This window comes from Heteronotia binoei, chromosome 1, assembly GCF_032191835.1.
Source record: "Heteronotia binoei isolate CCM8104 ecotype False Entrance Well chromosome 1, APGP_CSIRO_Hbin_v1, whole genome shotgun sequence".
NCBI lineage: Eukaryota > Metazoa > Chordata > Lepidosauria > Squamata > Gekkonidae > Heteronotia > Heteronotia binoei.
Window position 1 is genome coordinate 70529672 of NC_083223.1, and position 15141 is coordinate 70544812.

Below are 15141 nucleotides of genomic sequence, written 5' to 3' on the forward strand. Positions count from 1 at the left end.
TTTTTGAAAAGTGTGAAGCATACAATGTTACAAATAGAGCTTTGTAATAGAATAGAACGTTTCATCCTGAATAAAGTCTACTTGCTTTTTTTTTCTTGCATGACGTCATATTTTTAAAAAGCTAAATTTCAGTAGCGACTTTTTTTGGTGACCAAAAAATTCAATATTTTGTTCTTTTTTGTGGGTGTTCTGTTTGTTTGCAGTCAGATGAGTGAGCCTCATAGCGGTTTGACGCTCAAATGTGCCAAGTGTGGAGTAGTTTCAACAACAGCTTTGTCAGCCACCACCGCCAGTAATGCCATGTTAGTCCTAATCATTTACATCTTCTTGTTACAAATCTTATGCAGTGCATGTGAGAAAATACTACAATGATGGAAAAAAATTGGGCTTACTAATACTGGACCTAGTTAATTTAAAAAAAAAAAATGGCAACCACACGTTTAAAATTCAATTGGGGTAACATTTAGAAAATAAAATATTGATCTTTATATATCTGTGTAAATATTTGTCGTTGGCTTTCATGTTAACTGACACGTTGCCATCCTTAAATAAGAGATATATTTGTATAAGGATAGGGTTGTGTTTGTGCTTTCACCGTTCTACAATGTTGTTGTTGCTGCTGGTTTTCCCCCCCTCTCTATCACTGTCTAGGGCATCCCTTTGGAGCTCCTGTGTGGTACTGCCTCTCCTCGCTCTTACTTGGATGTCGGCAGTTCTCGCCATGACGGACAAGCGGTCGATATTATTTCAGATTCTCTTTGCGGTATTTGATTCGTTGCAAGGCTTTGTCATTGTCATGGTCCACTGCATTCTCCGAAGGGAGGTATGAAAGTGTTTGTGATGGTGTCATTTCTTAACTTACCTTTTTAAAATACAGAATGCAGTGCAGAAATTCAGTTGGGAACCTTAGGGAATAGGGAACCTTAAAGAAAGGCAAATGAGATAGACAGCCAAGAAATATGAAGAGGTGTCCTGGAAGGTTAATACAAAGAGCAAATAGACAGATTGAAGTCAAAGAGTAAAGTGCAAGTAATAAAATGATGAAGAGTAGAAAGATCTGAGGTCAGGAAAAGCCTGGTTAATTTCAAAGAGCACATAGTTCAAAATAGCCCATAAGTTGAACACTTCCTTTGCTGTTTTAAAAGGCTTCAAGAGGTCTCCTATGTTGTTAACATCCATAAATTACTGGTATTAAAACTGGAAATAATAAACAGAGCAGATGCTGATGTAGCACTTGATATTCATAAGGCCATTTCCACAACAGTGCATAACAGACTCCCTCATAAGATGTCCCAGATATATTAAGCACCTTTTTTTTTCAGAAGTGAATTTTTGAGCTGGAGCTATCAGAAAACTTCAGTTTGCTTCATGGATCTGTGCTGGGAAAGTTAAATGGCTAACAAACTTGCACTTAAAGTTTCAACATAGCTATCGGTTTAAGCAGTGAATCAGGCTTATATAAAATGAATACAGGTTTAGGGCTGGATTTAAAAAACTGAATGGAGTGAGTCTATGGCAGGGCTGGGGAACAGTGGCTCTCCAAATGTTTTTTGTCTACAACTCCCATCAGCCCCAGCCAGCATGGCCAATGGCTGGGGCTGATGGGAGTTGCAGGCAAAAAACATCTGGAGAGCCACTGTTGCCCACCCCTGGTCTATGGGAAGGGTTGTTGCTGTTTTCCTCCTTCCACTGCAATCCCTTGTATGCTCCTCCTCGGCAGTTCCTAAGGACAAAAGGACCCTTGAGAACAGTGTGGGATGGGCTGCAGTCAAAAGGGAGACATGGGCAGAAATCACCTTTCCCCATCTCATGCAAGATTTAGATGGGGGGGGAGAGCAATTTCTTCTGATTCCTTCATGCTGCATCCTATGCCATTCCCAAAGGACCCCCTGGACTCCTCAAGAGTGGCTTTTCACAGGGGATTACAGTGGAATGAGAAACATGGCAAAAAAAACCCTCTTAGCTTGCCAGATCGCACCATTTGCATTTTTAGACAGTACCAAATGCTGCTCCTAGGCATCAGGGGATCCTCAGAAAAAGCACTGAGTGGGGGAGGGGTGCTTTTTGGCTTGCAGCAGGAGGGGGAAGATGAGAAAGTCATACTCCCAGGGTTGAAATCCTTTTCCCCTTGAGAATATTCCGTTGTATCCAAGCCATGCTTCTGCACTGAATAAAGCTGTTATTTGTGGGGAGGTCAGCTTGGCATTTCCAACTATGAAATCAGTGGAGATTTTTCATTCATTGTCTTGCCGTTGTATTTTCCCATAAGACCATCCTAAATTGCAATGTTTCTGGAGTTGTGACTGTGCATGGGTCAGATGTTCTGAGATGATGTGCTTACATTTCATAATGGAAAAACCATGCCAGTCCCTCAGATAACATTCTAGTTTATGCTCTGGTCATCCTGACTGTAAGTCATCTCTAGCCTTAACTTGTCACACCTCAGTCCTTTCACCTCTGTCCAGAACTCCAGAACTCTGCTGTTAAACCATTTTCTGGCTTTAGCTGCATTTAACGCTGTTCACAGTTCAGCTCCATTCTATCTTTTTGCCTGCATCTCCCATCATATCATTGCTTGTGACCTTCATGCCTGCAACCATCAAGAAGTCTCCTGTTCTCACCAATTTCTCTGCCTGTTCTTCTGCCACCTCTTGTACCTCTCAGAACACCTGCCTCATGACAACTCTTTCTTTTCCTTCAAATCTCTCTTTAAAACTGTCTTTGATGACTTTGACTTCAGTTATCCCTCTGAAACTAACAGAAACTGGTCCAAAGTATACAGAGAACATTCTCGTCATGCTCTCACTTCCCTCCCTTCTTTTGCCTTCCTCCCCATTCACATTTAAGTTGTTTTGAAGCAGGCTCCTGTCTTTGTTTTCATTTCAGCTATGTTTTTTTTTTTGCCCTCTCTCATCTCTCCTAAAGCATGAAGCCCAATTGAAGACTTTCAGAAGCTTTGACTCAAGTTCATACTTGCTGTGACGCCAGAATGCAGACACCTGGGCAAATCAGAGCTGGTTTCTTCTACACACTAGATCTTGGCTTAATCTCAGTTTAAAATCCCAATTTCTGAAAGGGGGTCCAGTTTACCCAGGTACCTGCATCTGGATGGTATGGTAAAAACAGGACCTTAATTCAAGACTTTCCAAGGCAGGAAACTTTCAGTTGCTCTCTCCTATCAGAGTGGAAGTAGGGAGAGTGTAAGCATGAGAACAACCGGCAGTCATGCCCAGCATAGCCACATGGCTTTGACATGATTTCTGAATCTGGTCTATCTCTGTGAAATACGTTGCACATCAGTGGTACTTAGGGCTTTTTTGTAGCAAAAGCTCCCTTGCATATTAGGCCACACACCCCTGATGTAGCCAATCCTCCAAGAGCTTACAGGGTTCTTAGTACAGGGCCTACTGTAAGCTCCAGGAGGATTGGCTACACCAGGGGTGTGTGGCCTAATATGCAAAGGAGTTCCTGCTACAAAAAAGCCCTGATGGTACTACATAAATTATTATTAATAATTCTTATTCAAGCGATTCAGTGGCAATATTTTTTTAAAAAAGTTTATTAATAATTAGGACCTTTGACTTACTTTTGTTTCATCTTGGGATAAGTGACAATGTAAATATTAGCCTGCTGAATTTTGCAGATGTGGGCAGTAATCAAAACTCAGTACAAGCCCAGAGGGGAGACCTGATAGCAAATGGAGGATAGAAATGTTGCAAGATTCTCTGTTTGGATGTAAAGGAATCAACAATTCTGCATTAGTTGTCTTTGAAACAACTGTAGGTTATTTTTATTCAGAGAGAATGAACCAATCCCATGCCTACCACAAGATGAACAAGGTGGCTGGAGGTCATGCACACCTCCCACTCAAGTTACATTAACCACAATCTGCATATTACATGTATGAACAGGGCATGTTAAGGACTTAAGTTGGACCATATTAAACGACTCCAGCTATTGGCAGTAATGGGAGAAGCATCCATATATTTTCCACCTACACATTTTCATTTAATTCTGTCTTTGGCATCCAAATCTGCAACCCTCAGTATCTAAACCACATGGGCTAAAAACACATGCACACATGTTAGGAGAGATGGCAAGTCATAAGAGCTTTGAATTGGTTACTGTTGCTAAGGAAACCACTTCCTTGGTACCCGCACGTTCTGCACATCTGTCTCTTTTGCTCTGCCTGGCTCCTAGACAATCTTGCTGCTTGATGTTGAGGAGAGGGAGGGAGACCAAGGAGATGCTTCTGTACCCAGAGCACTGGGTATACAGTGAAAAAACGAGAGAGATTGGAAGATGTTCACTCAGCTCAATTGTTTGGAACTGTGTGGTTAGACAATAAAGGCAGCCAATAGCAGAGTGACCAGCAGTTTCCTTACTCTTGGCAGGCATACAATGACAGAAATCAGTTTCCTTCCCCTTCTTTTATTCCTCTGTACTATTCATTTATATGCCACAGAGTGTTAAAGCTGCAGTAGTGCAGTCCTAAGCTCTGCTCACGACCTGAGTTCGATCCCCGGCGGAAGCTGGGTTTTCAGGTAGTTGGCTCAAGGTTGACTCAGCCTTCCACCCTTCCGAGGTCAGTAAAATGAGTACCCAGCTTGCGGGGGGGAAAGTGTAGATGACTGAGGAAGGCAATGGCAAACCACCCTGTAAAAAGTCTGCTGTGAAAACGTGAAAGCAATGTCACCCCAGAGTCGGAAATGACTGGTGCTTGCACAGGGGACCTTTCCTTTCCTTCCTTTTGGATGAAAGGAATCAAAGCATCTTTCAAACAGTGAAATCACCCAGTATCAAGACATTTCCAGACCCCAGACCCCTGTTACTGTGAAACTCAAACAGGCACCCAGTCCCTTCTTGACATCACTTAAATCTCAAAAGTTTGCTTCCACAAAAGCAAAAAAAAAATATCTAGTGCCAGCAAATGATCAGGGGGGTATACTATAAGCCTAAAAACAGCTACTGAGTTAAAGCCCAATAGAACAGGTTGGGGGAGGGGCTCGTCCCCAGCCAAGCTGCAGTTTCCCAAGGTGGTGGTTGTAGAAAGTACTAGGTGGGTTGATGACAGAAAACTTCTCCCAAGTAATGAGCTCCTGCTCATTACTTCTAGAATCCTGGTGTTGCTAGAGTCAAAAAAGCTCCAGGGTCAGTGACATATCTTGGTGCCAAAACTTCCCCCCCACCCGCCTTGAGTGGGACAGCTAGAGTTCTGCAGATGAAACTAGAGAAGAGGGCAATTTGCTTACCAAGGTGGTCTGCAGAGTTTGTAACTTAGCACTACCCCTACCATTAGCAAGCCAATATTTGTTCCTGCAACAGCATTGGGAATGGGGGACCAGAGTCATCACACCAATTGCACTTCAGTCCCATTATGTAGAAAATGTCTAGAGTCTCAAATATCCTTTCACTCAGTCCTCTGTGTACACCAAGACACATCTCTTCAACTTGATTGGTAATTAGGACTGTAGCCAATTAAATATTTCAGTTGATTAATCATCGGACTTCTAATAAATTGGTTAAATAGATTTGCCAATTTCCAGATCATTAAATCTGGTGCATTTTTAGAGCATAGTGTTTCCTTATTTATGGTATTTATATGTAGCCTCTAACAAAAAAATTGCTGAAGCAGATATTAATACGCTCTTCAAATGGGAAGGAGGATTTTTTAAAATAAGCAATGAAATGTTTCATTGGTTAATTCAAGGGTTTAACTAGTTGTGGTAATGCTATAACTGGAAGAATAACAAAAACTAAAGTATGAAAATATTGTAGCATCCAAAATTTATCCAGAAGATTGTTGAAAGCAAAGCCTTCTGCAGAAAGCTCTTGGAAGCCCTTTTTCATATAGAACAGGGGTGGCTGAATTTGCTTAACTTAAGAGCCATATAGAATAAACATCAGATGTTTCGGAGCCACAAGACGTGAACATTTGATGTTTGAGTGCCAAAAGGAAGGAAAGCCAGCCAATAGGATTGTGGGGGCTTCAGGAGCCACACAATATGTTTAAAAGAGACACAGTTTGGTCACTCCTGATCTAGAACTACCCTACTGCTGCTAGGTTGGCTCCCACTGTGCTATTACTGTACAAAACAAACTGTATTCAAGGAATTGTCATTCCATCTTAATATTTGCCTTGAGCCAGGAAAGCTGTATTGAATCATTGCAAGAGGCATTGTAAATACCACCAAGGAACATTAAGATGGATTAACTATTCTACTTCTTATTCTTAATAGTTGTATCTATGACTGGATTTTTAAAAGAGGTTCTGTAAGTATGTGATGTCTCTCACCAGGTTCAAGATGCATTTAGATGTCGATTACGAAACTGCCAGGACCCAATCAATGCAGATTCTTCAAGTTCATTCCCTAATGGACATGCTCAGATCATGGTTAGTTTTTCTTTTACCTTTGACTTCTGGTTCTTGACAGGGAGAGAGAGAGAGAGGACTATATAGTACTAAGTGCTGCCACAAAGCTTTGGACTGACATGTACTGGGTCTGCAGCACTGGGAAGGGCAAGGGGACTTCTTTCCCCTCTGTTTTGCCCTCCCTGTACTGCATTAAATGTAGGGGAGAGTAACAGGGTATTGTTTTTCCTGTTGGGACATAAAGAAGCCCTGAGTGCTATTTTGAATGGAGAATACAGCACAGGGGAAACAGTGAAGTACCAAATATGCCTGAATTTCCAGTCACAGAACTCCAGCAGCACCCATACTTTGAGCCAGTAATCCTGTCAAATCACATCTTGCATGTGGAGGACTGTGAATTAATGGTGAATTTTGTATGGCTGAGGTGAGCTTTCGGTTTGGAACTTTCTGCCTCTTAGATCCCACTATTTGGAACTACCAGTAGGCACTTTTGAGACTAGTTATTTAAACTTTTAAATACTGCATTTCCAATAAGATCAATATGGAATTTGGAAATTACAAATTCAACCTTGGAATAGGTCAACTGGATGGTACGTCTCATTTCACAAGCTTTGTTTGAATGTCACATTAACTGTGGACAAATTTGCTTCAACTGTGCTTCATGTAAGAGACCATGAATTGCATGCACTTTAGTTTTTGAGTACACAAATTGTCCCAGTTGGAGTAAAGCTGAAATGAAGAAAACAGCACATTGTTAAGAATATTCTTGAAAAGATCATATAAAAAATGTTATTCGTACATGAGGGGAGGGATGGTGGCTCAGTAGTAGAGCATCTGCTTGGTAAGCAGAAGGTCCCAGGTTCAATCCCTGGCATCTCCAAAAAAGGGCCCAGGCAACTGGGTGTGAAAAACCTCCGCTTGAGACCCTGGAGAGCCGCTGCCAGTCTGAGAAGACAATGCTGACTTTGATGGACCAAGGGTCTGATTCAGTATAAGGCAGCTTCATATGTTCTTCATATGTTCATATGTTCATTTACTTCCCCCATGGGGAACCAAAGTGTTCTTACCTCAATTTTATCCTCACAACAACCCTGTGTGGTGTTTTGTAGAAGCACATTGAGTCATCATGCATCAGGCACAAGTTTGGAATCTCCATACAGTCATCTTTTTGTTGTGGCTGGCAGGGGTGGAATTCTAGCAGGAGCTCCTTTGCATATTAGGCCCCACCCCCTAATGTAACCAATCCTCCAAGAGTTTACAAGGCTGTTTTGTGTAAGCGCTTGGAAGATTGGCTACATCAGGGGTGTGTGGCCTCATATACAAAGGAGTTCCTGCTAGAATTCCACCCCTGTAAACGAGAATTTTCTTATAGCAGATTGAACAGCCTTACTCTCTGCTGACTTATTTCAGATGTGCTAGAAGATCCCTTTATGAATCCTACATTGGACATAGATAAATGTCCCAAGAGGTTATACTGAAGACATATGCAAAAAATGGAGTAAAGGCAGTGGTTAAGTAACTATCTGTAACTTGAATAAGCACCAGCACAGATAGGCACCAATAGGCACTCTGAGCAGATGTCTTCTTCCCCTTGCTGCCACCTCCACAGTTGCTCCCATACTGTTCCAAGGAACAAATGAAAACCTCACTTGAGTAGAGTACTAAATGTACTAAGTTGATTTTGCAACATCCAATGTTACATACTGCTACCATCTTGCTAAAATTATGTTTTAAATTCTCATTTATTTGGGGAGTTTTCCTCTGATTTTACTGTGAACTGCCTTGGAAATTTCAGGTTTAAAGGTGGACTATAAATAAATACTTAAAAATAAATACAAACAACTAACGTAACTTCTTTGGTTAGAACTTGCCCTCAGTTAACAATCCACAGAGAAGTCCCAGTAACAAAAGCCCAGTTTTAAGGAGAGGGAATTCTGTCACATTCCAGTTAAGAACTTGGATTCAGCCTCATTTGCGGGACCTGAATTTACTGTAATTCATTTAATTCAAGATTGACATTCTCAAGTACAATCCTTTTCAGGCTGTGGCACTCCAAGAAGGCAAATCAGCTTAAATCCTGCTAGTCCTTTTCAACTGAATAGGAATAAGTGTCCAGATTAGTATAGATCAGTGGCATTCACTCTGTGGCTTAGAAAGAGCTACAGTCACAATTACCATCCACCATAAGAGCCATATGCACTTTCATCCCTCACATGAGACTTCACTTCAGGGAGTCTTGCAGCTTAACCTGTTTATCTGCTAGCATCTGTTTCAAGGTGGGAACCACCTGTCTAGGGATGTGTGTTTGGATCTACCCAAGCTGAAAATATACCCAAATATTGAATATATTTCAGCATCCCAAATATATCTGGATTTTCTCAAGAAAAGGGAGGGGGGAATCCCAAAAGCATCCTGAATATCTTCAGGAATTAGGGGGTAGAAGACCACAGATTCAGAGTCTCAGAGTGGCTTACAATCTCCTTTATCTTCTTCCCCCACAACAGACACCCTGTGAGGTGGGCGGGGGCTTAGAGGCTCTCACAGAAGCTGCCCTTTCAAGGATAACTCCTGCGAGAGCTATGGCTAACCAAAAGCCATTCTAGCAGCTGCAAGTGGAGGAGTGGGGAATCTAACCCAGTTCTCCCAGATAAGTGTCTGCACACTTAACCACTACACCAAACTGGTCCTGGATAGAGCCAATAACAGTGGAAAGGCAGAAGCAGATTGCCCCCCCCCCCTCAACTGTTTGTCAGGCTTCTACTGCAGTCCCTTTAAAGTTTAACAGGACTGCAGAAGACAAGCCAAGGATCAGCTGTGCTGGAGGGAGCAGACTGTTCCTAGGGGCTCAGCTTGGGGCTGACTTCTCTTGCAGTCTGGTTTAAACCAGGTTTCGAGAGATGCCAAGCCAGCGCCATGATCAAGCTGGATTTTTTTTAACCAGTATTTTTCTTCACAGGTCTATTGGATTCCCCACCCCCACCCCCCCAAAAAATGGGATTTCTGAAAAATCCCAGATCCAAATACTGTACTGGTACTGGTATTGGGATCCTGGATTTTTTCATAAATCCCAGTGTTTTTTTCTGACTCCAATAGCTGCAAACCGAAAAATACCAGTTAAAAAAACTGCACACCCCCACACTTCTCAACCACAAGCCCCACTGGGCAAGGGACTACCTCGCTTCAGTGAAATGTGGGGCAAGTGTCACATCGGGGAACAGTGCTCAGAAGAGCTACAGAGAGCATGTCTAAGAACATTAGGCTCCTGAGCCACTGACTCACTGCCAAGAATACATCTACTTTAACCATGTTGTAAAATATGCGATGTGATCTCACCACACTGCACCTCTCTAACACTGTTATTAAATTGGGGGGGGGGGGGGACAGTGCAATGACATCACATTGTGTATTTTTTGTTATTCACACTGCAAGAAGCATAAAGAGCAAAGAGACTGGGCAGCAACAGCACCCTCATCTGGTGTGGTACTTACTTGCTGATTGTTGTGAATGGCTGTCTTGTGTAACTTTTCTTTTTTAATCTTATAGACAGATTTTGAGAAAGATGTGGACATTGCATGTCGATCAGGTAAGACTGTCCAGCCACCATGTAAAAGTAAAATAAATAAAAGTACTTCTACTGTAAACTGAAAGGAAAATGTACAGTTTTGACATGATTTTGGTACCCGGGGCGTTTCGCTAACTACAATATTAAAGATGGGGGGGGGGGACATGACACTAGTGGGGGGTACTGTTTCCTCCTGTTGCTGAGCCAGCATAAGTTCAGGCCCAACCACTCACTTTGGGGCCCAGCCAAGGCATCAGCAGGTGCCTGGAGCCTCTCCAAGCACCACTGTTGCCAGGCCCCAAACAGCTACTGGTGACCACCACATTAAGGCTGGGCCAAGAGAAGCTCCCAGCATCACTGCCATTGCATCTGGGCTCCTGGCATCCATCACTGGGCCCAGAGCAGCCCTTGGCATCTGCCACCACTGCCAGGCTCAAGGGCTCTGTTGTAGCTGTCTTCAGGCTCCGCCATGGCTCCCAGTCACCACCTCAGAAGCAAGGTAGATGCATGCACAGACAATGGGGTTTTTTTTGGTGGGGGGTGTTTATTTTACTTTGGGAGAAATTTAAACATTTCAGGTTTTTCTGCAAACCTGGGGAATCCCCCAAGTATGCAGAAAAATCTGTTTAGTGTCTGTGTGGCCTGATATGTGGATTTAAGCATCTGCAGACAGAGCCACGCATCACTATTTGTATATAAATAGGAATATTTGCTAGCATGCTCAAATATGCATTTTGGTATCATCAATGTAAGAAAATGTACATGGCCAAGCAGAAAGAGGAAATCACAAACATAACTAATGGGTAATGAAATCAGCCCAGAAATGTAGAAATGAGGAGCGGGCCAATTAATATTCAACTTCCTTGTAATCCTCTTATACAATAAGCCTGAGAAACAACCCCAAGCCACAGGGAGGAAGTGAGTATGCATATATCAGATGCTCCAACATCTGTGAGTAGAGGCTGCATGTAGATTACTGCTTGCAGCTAAACTAGGGGTTTCATAAGAGCAGCCTTTAAAAGATGCTTGTAATAGCAATAGTAGTTAAGCCTATGTGTATAAACCAGTCATCTCTCTAGTCCAAAAGTTGCCTCGTGCTATCCCATTGAAATATGAACTTCTGTATATGTGCAAGACTATTCTCATTAAATTCTGCAATCTGATGGAAGATTTGGACCTCCATTCTATTTGTGATAGTAATAAATATGAAGTCAGCAGTTTGCTGTGTACTGCTCACAGGTTCTTCGATAAAACACAGTAAAGGGGGGGGGGGACTATTCCTAGGGCTTTTGTTGTGAGATCTGCTGTGTCAGCAAATAAATATTTAGCCATGCATTATACCAATATACAGCATAACAGTGCAATTGGTACAATAATACCAGGTATGCAGAATATTGCACCAGGGTTTTTCATACTTAAATCTACATTTCCAGTTTAATTCCGTATAAATTAATTACTTCATTTCATTTGTATTTCACAGTTATGGGTCACACACAAAACAATCTTTGCAAGAGAAAAAGGCATTTCCATGTGAACAAAGTTTGTCAGCAATTTTTTCAGCTGCAGCCTTCCATGCCAACCCTTCCCACCCCTCCCCGGCCAGGAATTTCTCAGAGAGGGTCAGTTCAGGAAAATGCAATAAGAAAAGAGAGGTAGATCAATTTCATGAGTGAAGTTCTGCTTATAGGTTACAGGGTCCAACACAATGTCCTGACTAGTATTTGGATGGGAAACCACTCAAGAATGTCAGGATCATTATCTGGAGGCAGGCAATGGCAAACCACTTCTGAATGCCTCTTGCCTTGAAAATCCTGCAGGGCCACCATAAGTCAGCAGTGACTTGACAGCACTTTCCATCTCCATCAAAGCAATTTTAAGTTGTGGGTTTTAAAACAATAAGCATTCCTGCACTTAATGCTCTAATAATAGAATAAAGAGGATATTATTTTCCGAAGCACCTATTATTAGATCTTGATATGAAAAGATGGAGGGGGAACCTTTACAGAAAGAGTTAGTTTTAGGGTAATTACAACCAGGCTTTGCCATATAATAATTAAAGGATTTACATTTAACTTTCTTCATTGAAGGATTTGATAGGAGATTATTAGGTGAAGCAACTTGGCATGTGTGACTGGAAACCGTGAAATGGCCACTTAAATTCTGAAAGGAAGTTTTGCCATTTCTGTTAAGCAACATTGTTAAGAGAGCAGAGCTGAAATGTCCTACTCTGTTTCTTTAGTAGGTAAATCGTGCTTGTTTAGTTGAAAATTGAAAGGCAATCACGTCTCTCTGTAGAGCAGGTTGCCTCTGTAAACCTCAGTGTAGTGAGGTTTCCTTGGGTTGCTATTAACTTGGCAATGAAAGTAAGAAAAGGAATAAATCCTAGAATTAAAAAAAATCCTTTGAGAATTAATGTTCCTCTTACAATCTGCCTCAAAAAGACCGTACCTTTCCTTTCTATACAATTAACATTATTGTTTGGCCTAATTCTTGCCCTAAATCATTCTTGCAACTGAACTAAAAGCTCTGTCTGCTGGTCCTTGTAAAATATGTGGTCCTGTTTCTGTTTTGTGTTTCAATTCACAGTCCTTCATAAGGACATTGGACCATGCAGAGCAGCTACGATAACAGGAACACTTTCAAGAATCTCACTGAATGATGACGAAGAGGAGAAACCAGCAAACCCGGAAGGAATGAGCTACTCAACGTTGCCTGGGAATATAATTTCTAAAGTTATCATTCAGCAGTCTGGAGGTATGCACATGCCCATGAGCATGAGTGAGCTGGCCAATCAGTGTTTGAAAAAAGACAACACAGAGTTGCGGCGGACTGTGTATTTATGTACTGACGACAACCTGAGAGGTGCAGATATGGACGTAGTCCACCCTCAGGACCGATTGATGGAAAGTGACTATATTGTCATGCCCAGGGGCTCAGTGAGCACACAGCCATCGCTGAAGGATGACAGCAAGTTAAATATAGGCATGGAAACCTTGCCTCATGAAAGGCTCTTGCACTACAAAGTTAATCCTGAATTCAGTATGAACCCCAGTGTAATGGACCAGTTCAATATGAGTTTAGATCAACATCTTACTACCCAGGAACACATGCAGAACTTGTCTTTTGAACCCCGCACAGCAGTAAAGAATTTCATGGCTTCAGAAATGGATGACAGCACAGGGCTAGCAAGAAGTGAAACTGGATCAACCATATCAATGAGTTCTTTGGAGGTCAGTGATACAGAAAATAACTGCATGTGTGATACTGTTGTGGAATATGGTGTGTGGAATTCAGCTGATCATGGCTGCTTGGCCTCCTCTGCATACAAATAGTGGCCTGAGAGTTGCCTGTCTGCAATGCAATCTCATACTGTTGTGGATTATATGAGTATCAACAGCACAAATTGACCTACCAGATTGGTGTGAATGATCCACCTGATCAGCTATGCTTAAAGTGTCCTTGGTTCACTCATATTTACCAGCATGGGGTTATACTATGGGGAAGGGACTCCAAGCTGTGAAGGAGATCCTTCAACATCAATTGAAGGGTACAGTTAATGGCAACATTATAAAGCATTATCTTTTTCTCCAGTCATATGCTCTTATGCCTTGCTCACAGTATAAAAAATAAGTAGGATGATAATCCATAAGATTTTAGACTGTAACTTGTTTTTTATACTTGCAAGACTCCAGTATTCCTCTTGGAGCTTCCTCTGATACATTTAGGTGCCACTAAATAATATAAAGTTAATAACAAAAAAGTTATGAAAGACCAAAACCCTTTCTGCAAGAAGGGATCCATGAAATTTAGTGCAAATGTGCAAATTAATAAAGAACTCTGGAATGAAGACACCACTTCCTCTGATACATTTAGGTGCCACTAAATAATATAAAGTTAATGGCAAAAAAGTTATGAAAGACCAAAACCCTTTCTGCAAGAAATTTAGTGCAAATGTGCAAATTAATAAAGAACTCTGGAATGAAGACACCACTCTTCTTTTGTTGCTTGGGGCAGGCAGGAAGCTGGATTTTAGTTCCTTCCCACTTCACAACTAGCCACACATGATGCCCAAATACATAAAGTAAGTCAAACTTTTCTTGTTTCAGAAAATCAGCATCATGGGGTGATTATGAGGAAGAAATAGTGCAGGGGGAGGGCACTTTACAAGGATACTGACTGAGGGAGAGGACAGGTATCTTGCTGTAAATTGTTCACTTCTCTGCTTTTCCCCTTCAGGGAAGGGGAATTCCATTCCAGAAGGGAAATCATTTGAGAACTGAGAAACAGTGGATGGGAGGACAAAGTAAGCCTCCCCCAACGCTGTTTTTTTTTTCAAAAATTAAAAATTTAACTATTAGAATTTTAACATATACATCTGTGCCTAAAAGATAGTTAGCTCCTTTCTTGAGGCTAAGGGAACAATCAGTCATGAGGGGCTGCCATTTAGCTATATATTTATTAAATGTGATTTTAGACTTCCCTCCCCCAGAGAGAGACCGGGCTCAGGACAGTGTACAACATAATGTCATACAAATATCATTCAAAACAAATTAAAACCAATAAAACACAGCAGTACCAAAAGATAGTGTTAATTTTTTTTTTCCTAATTGTGTCACTGGCCTCACAAGGAGGCAGGAGGTGGGAGTGCCAGAAAAATGGAATTATATGCCATAATTGTTGGCATCATTCTCTCATTTGAGAAGTTTCATGATACTGGGCAGAGATAGATTCTATGTTGATTAGCTTAGGCAGGCAATGAGGATAGGGATGAGCATATTAGCTGCATACTCTTTGAGACAGCAGTGGGAAGGTTGGGCTGTATGACAGAACACTTGAGGAGGAAAAGAAAAGAACTAGAGCATGTGGAAGGATTTTTTAATGTCGCTGTTGACTTTCATCTCAGATGTCTGAGACATTGCTATACTTTAATGTTGTTTGATGTCTGTTTATTATCAGTGCTATCTAAAAAGTCTAAAAGATCAGGAAAGAACAAAGGGGGTGAATTCTCTCTTTCCATTTCCCAAGTGGCAGAGAAATTCTCCTCAACCTGGAATTAAATGTCAGATTTGGGAACCCAATAATTTCTGTTCTGTTTTCTGGCTGTGGGGTGTGGTCATCAGCCAGATCATAAGTCCAGAGCTCCAAGACTAGTCAGCAGTCCAAAGTACACCAGCTGAGTTACCAGGCCGATGTAGGTACCAGCTGC

At 41.7% G+C, this 15141-nt stretch overlaps 1 protein-coding gene across 4 annotated transcripts in view; it reads left to right on the forward strand.

Annotated features, from left to right (window-relative positions):
* ADGRB3 (adhesion G protein-coupled receptor B3) overlaps positions 1-15141 on the forward strand; it is a 730220-nt gene that overhangs the window by 687618 nt on the left and 27461 nt on the right. For 3 of the 4 annotated variants that reach the window (XM_060235460.1, XM_060235469.1, XM_060235486.1), the window contains 5 exons: positions 204-302; positions 652-823; positions 6299-6394; positions 9917-9956; positions 12522-13165. In XM_060235460.1, the coding sequence (XP_060091443.1) occupies positions 204-302; positions 652-823; positions 6299-6394; positions 9917-9956; positions 12522-13165 (1051 nt within the window). The remainder of the gene's footprint in view (positions 1-203; positions 303-651; positions 824-6298; positions 6395-9916; positions 9957-12521; positions 13166-15141) is intronic. The other variant, XM_060235479.1, reaches the window with a different exon arrangement.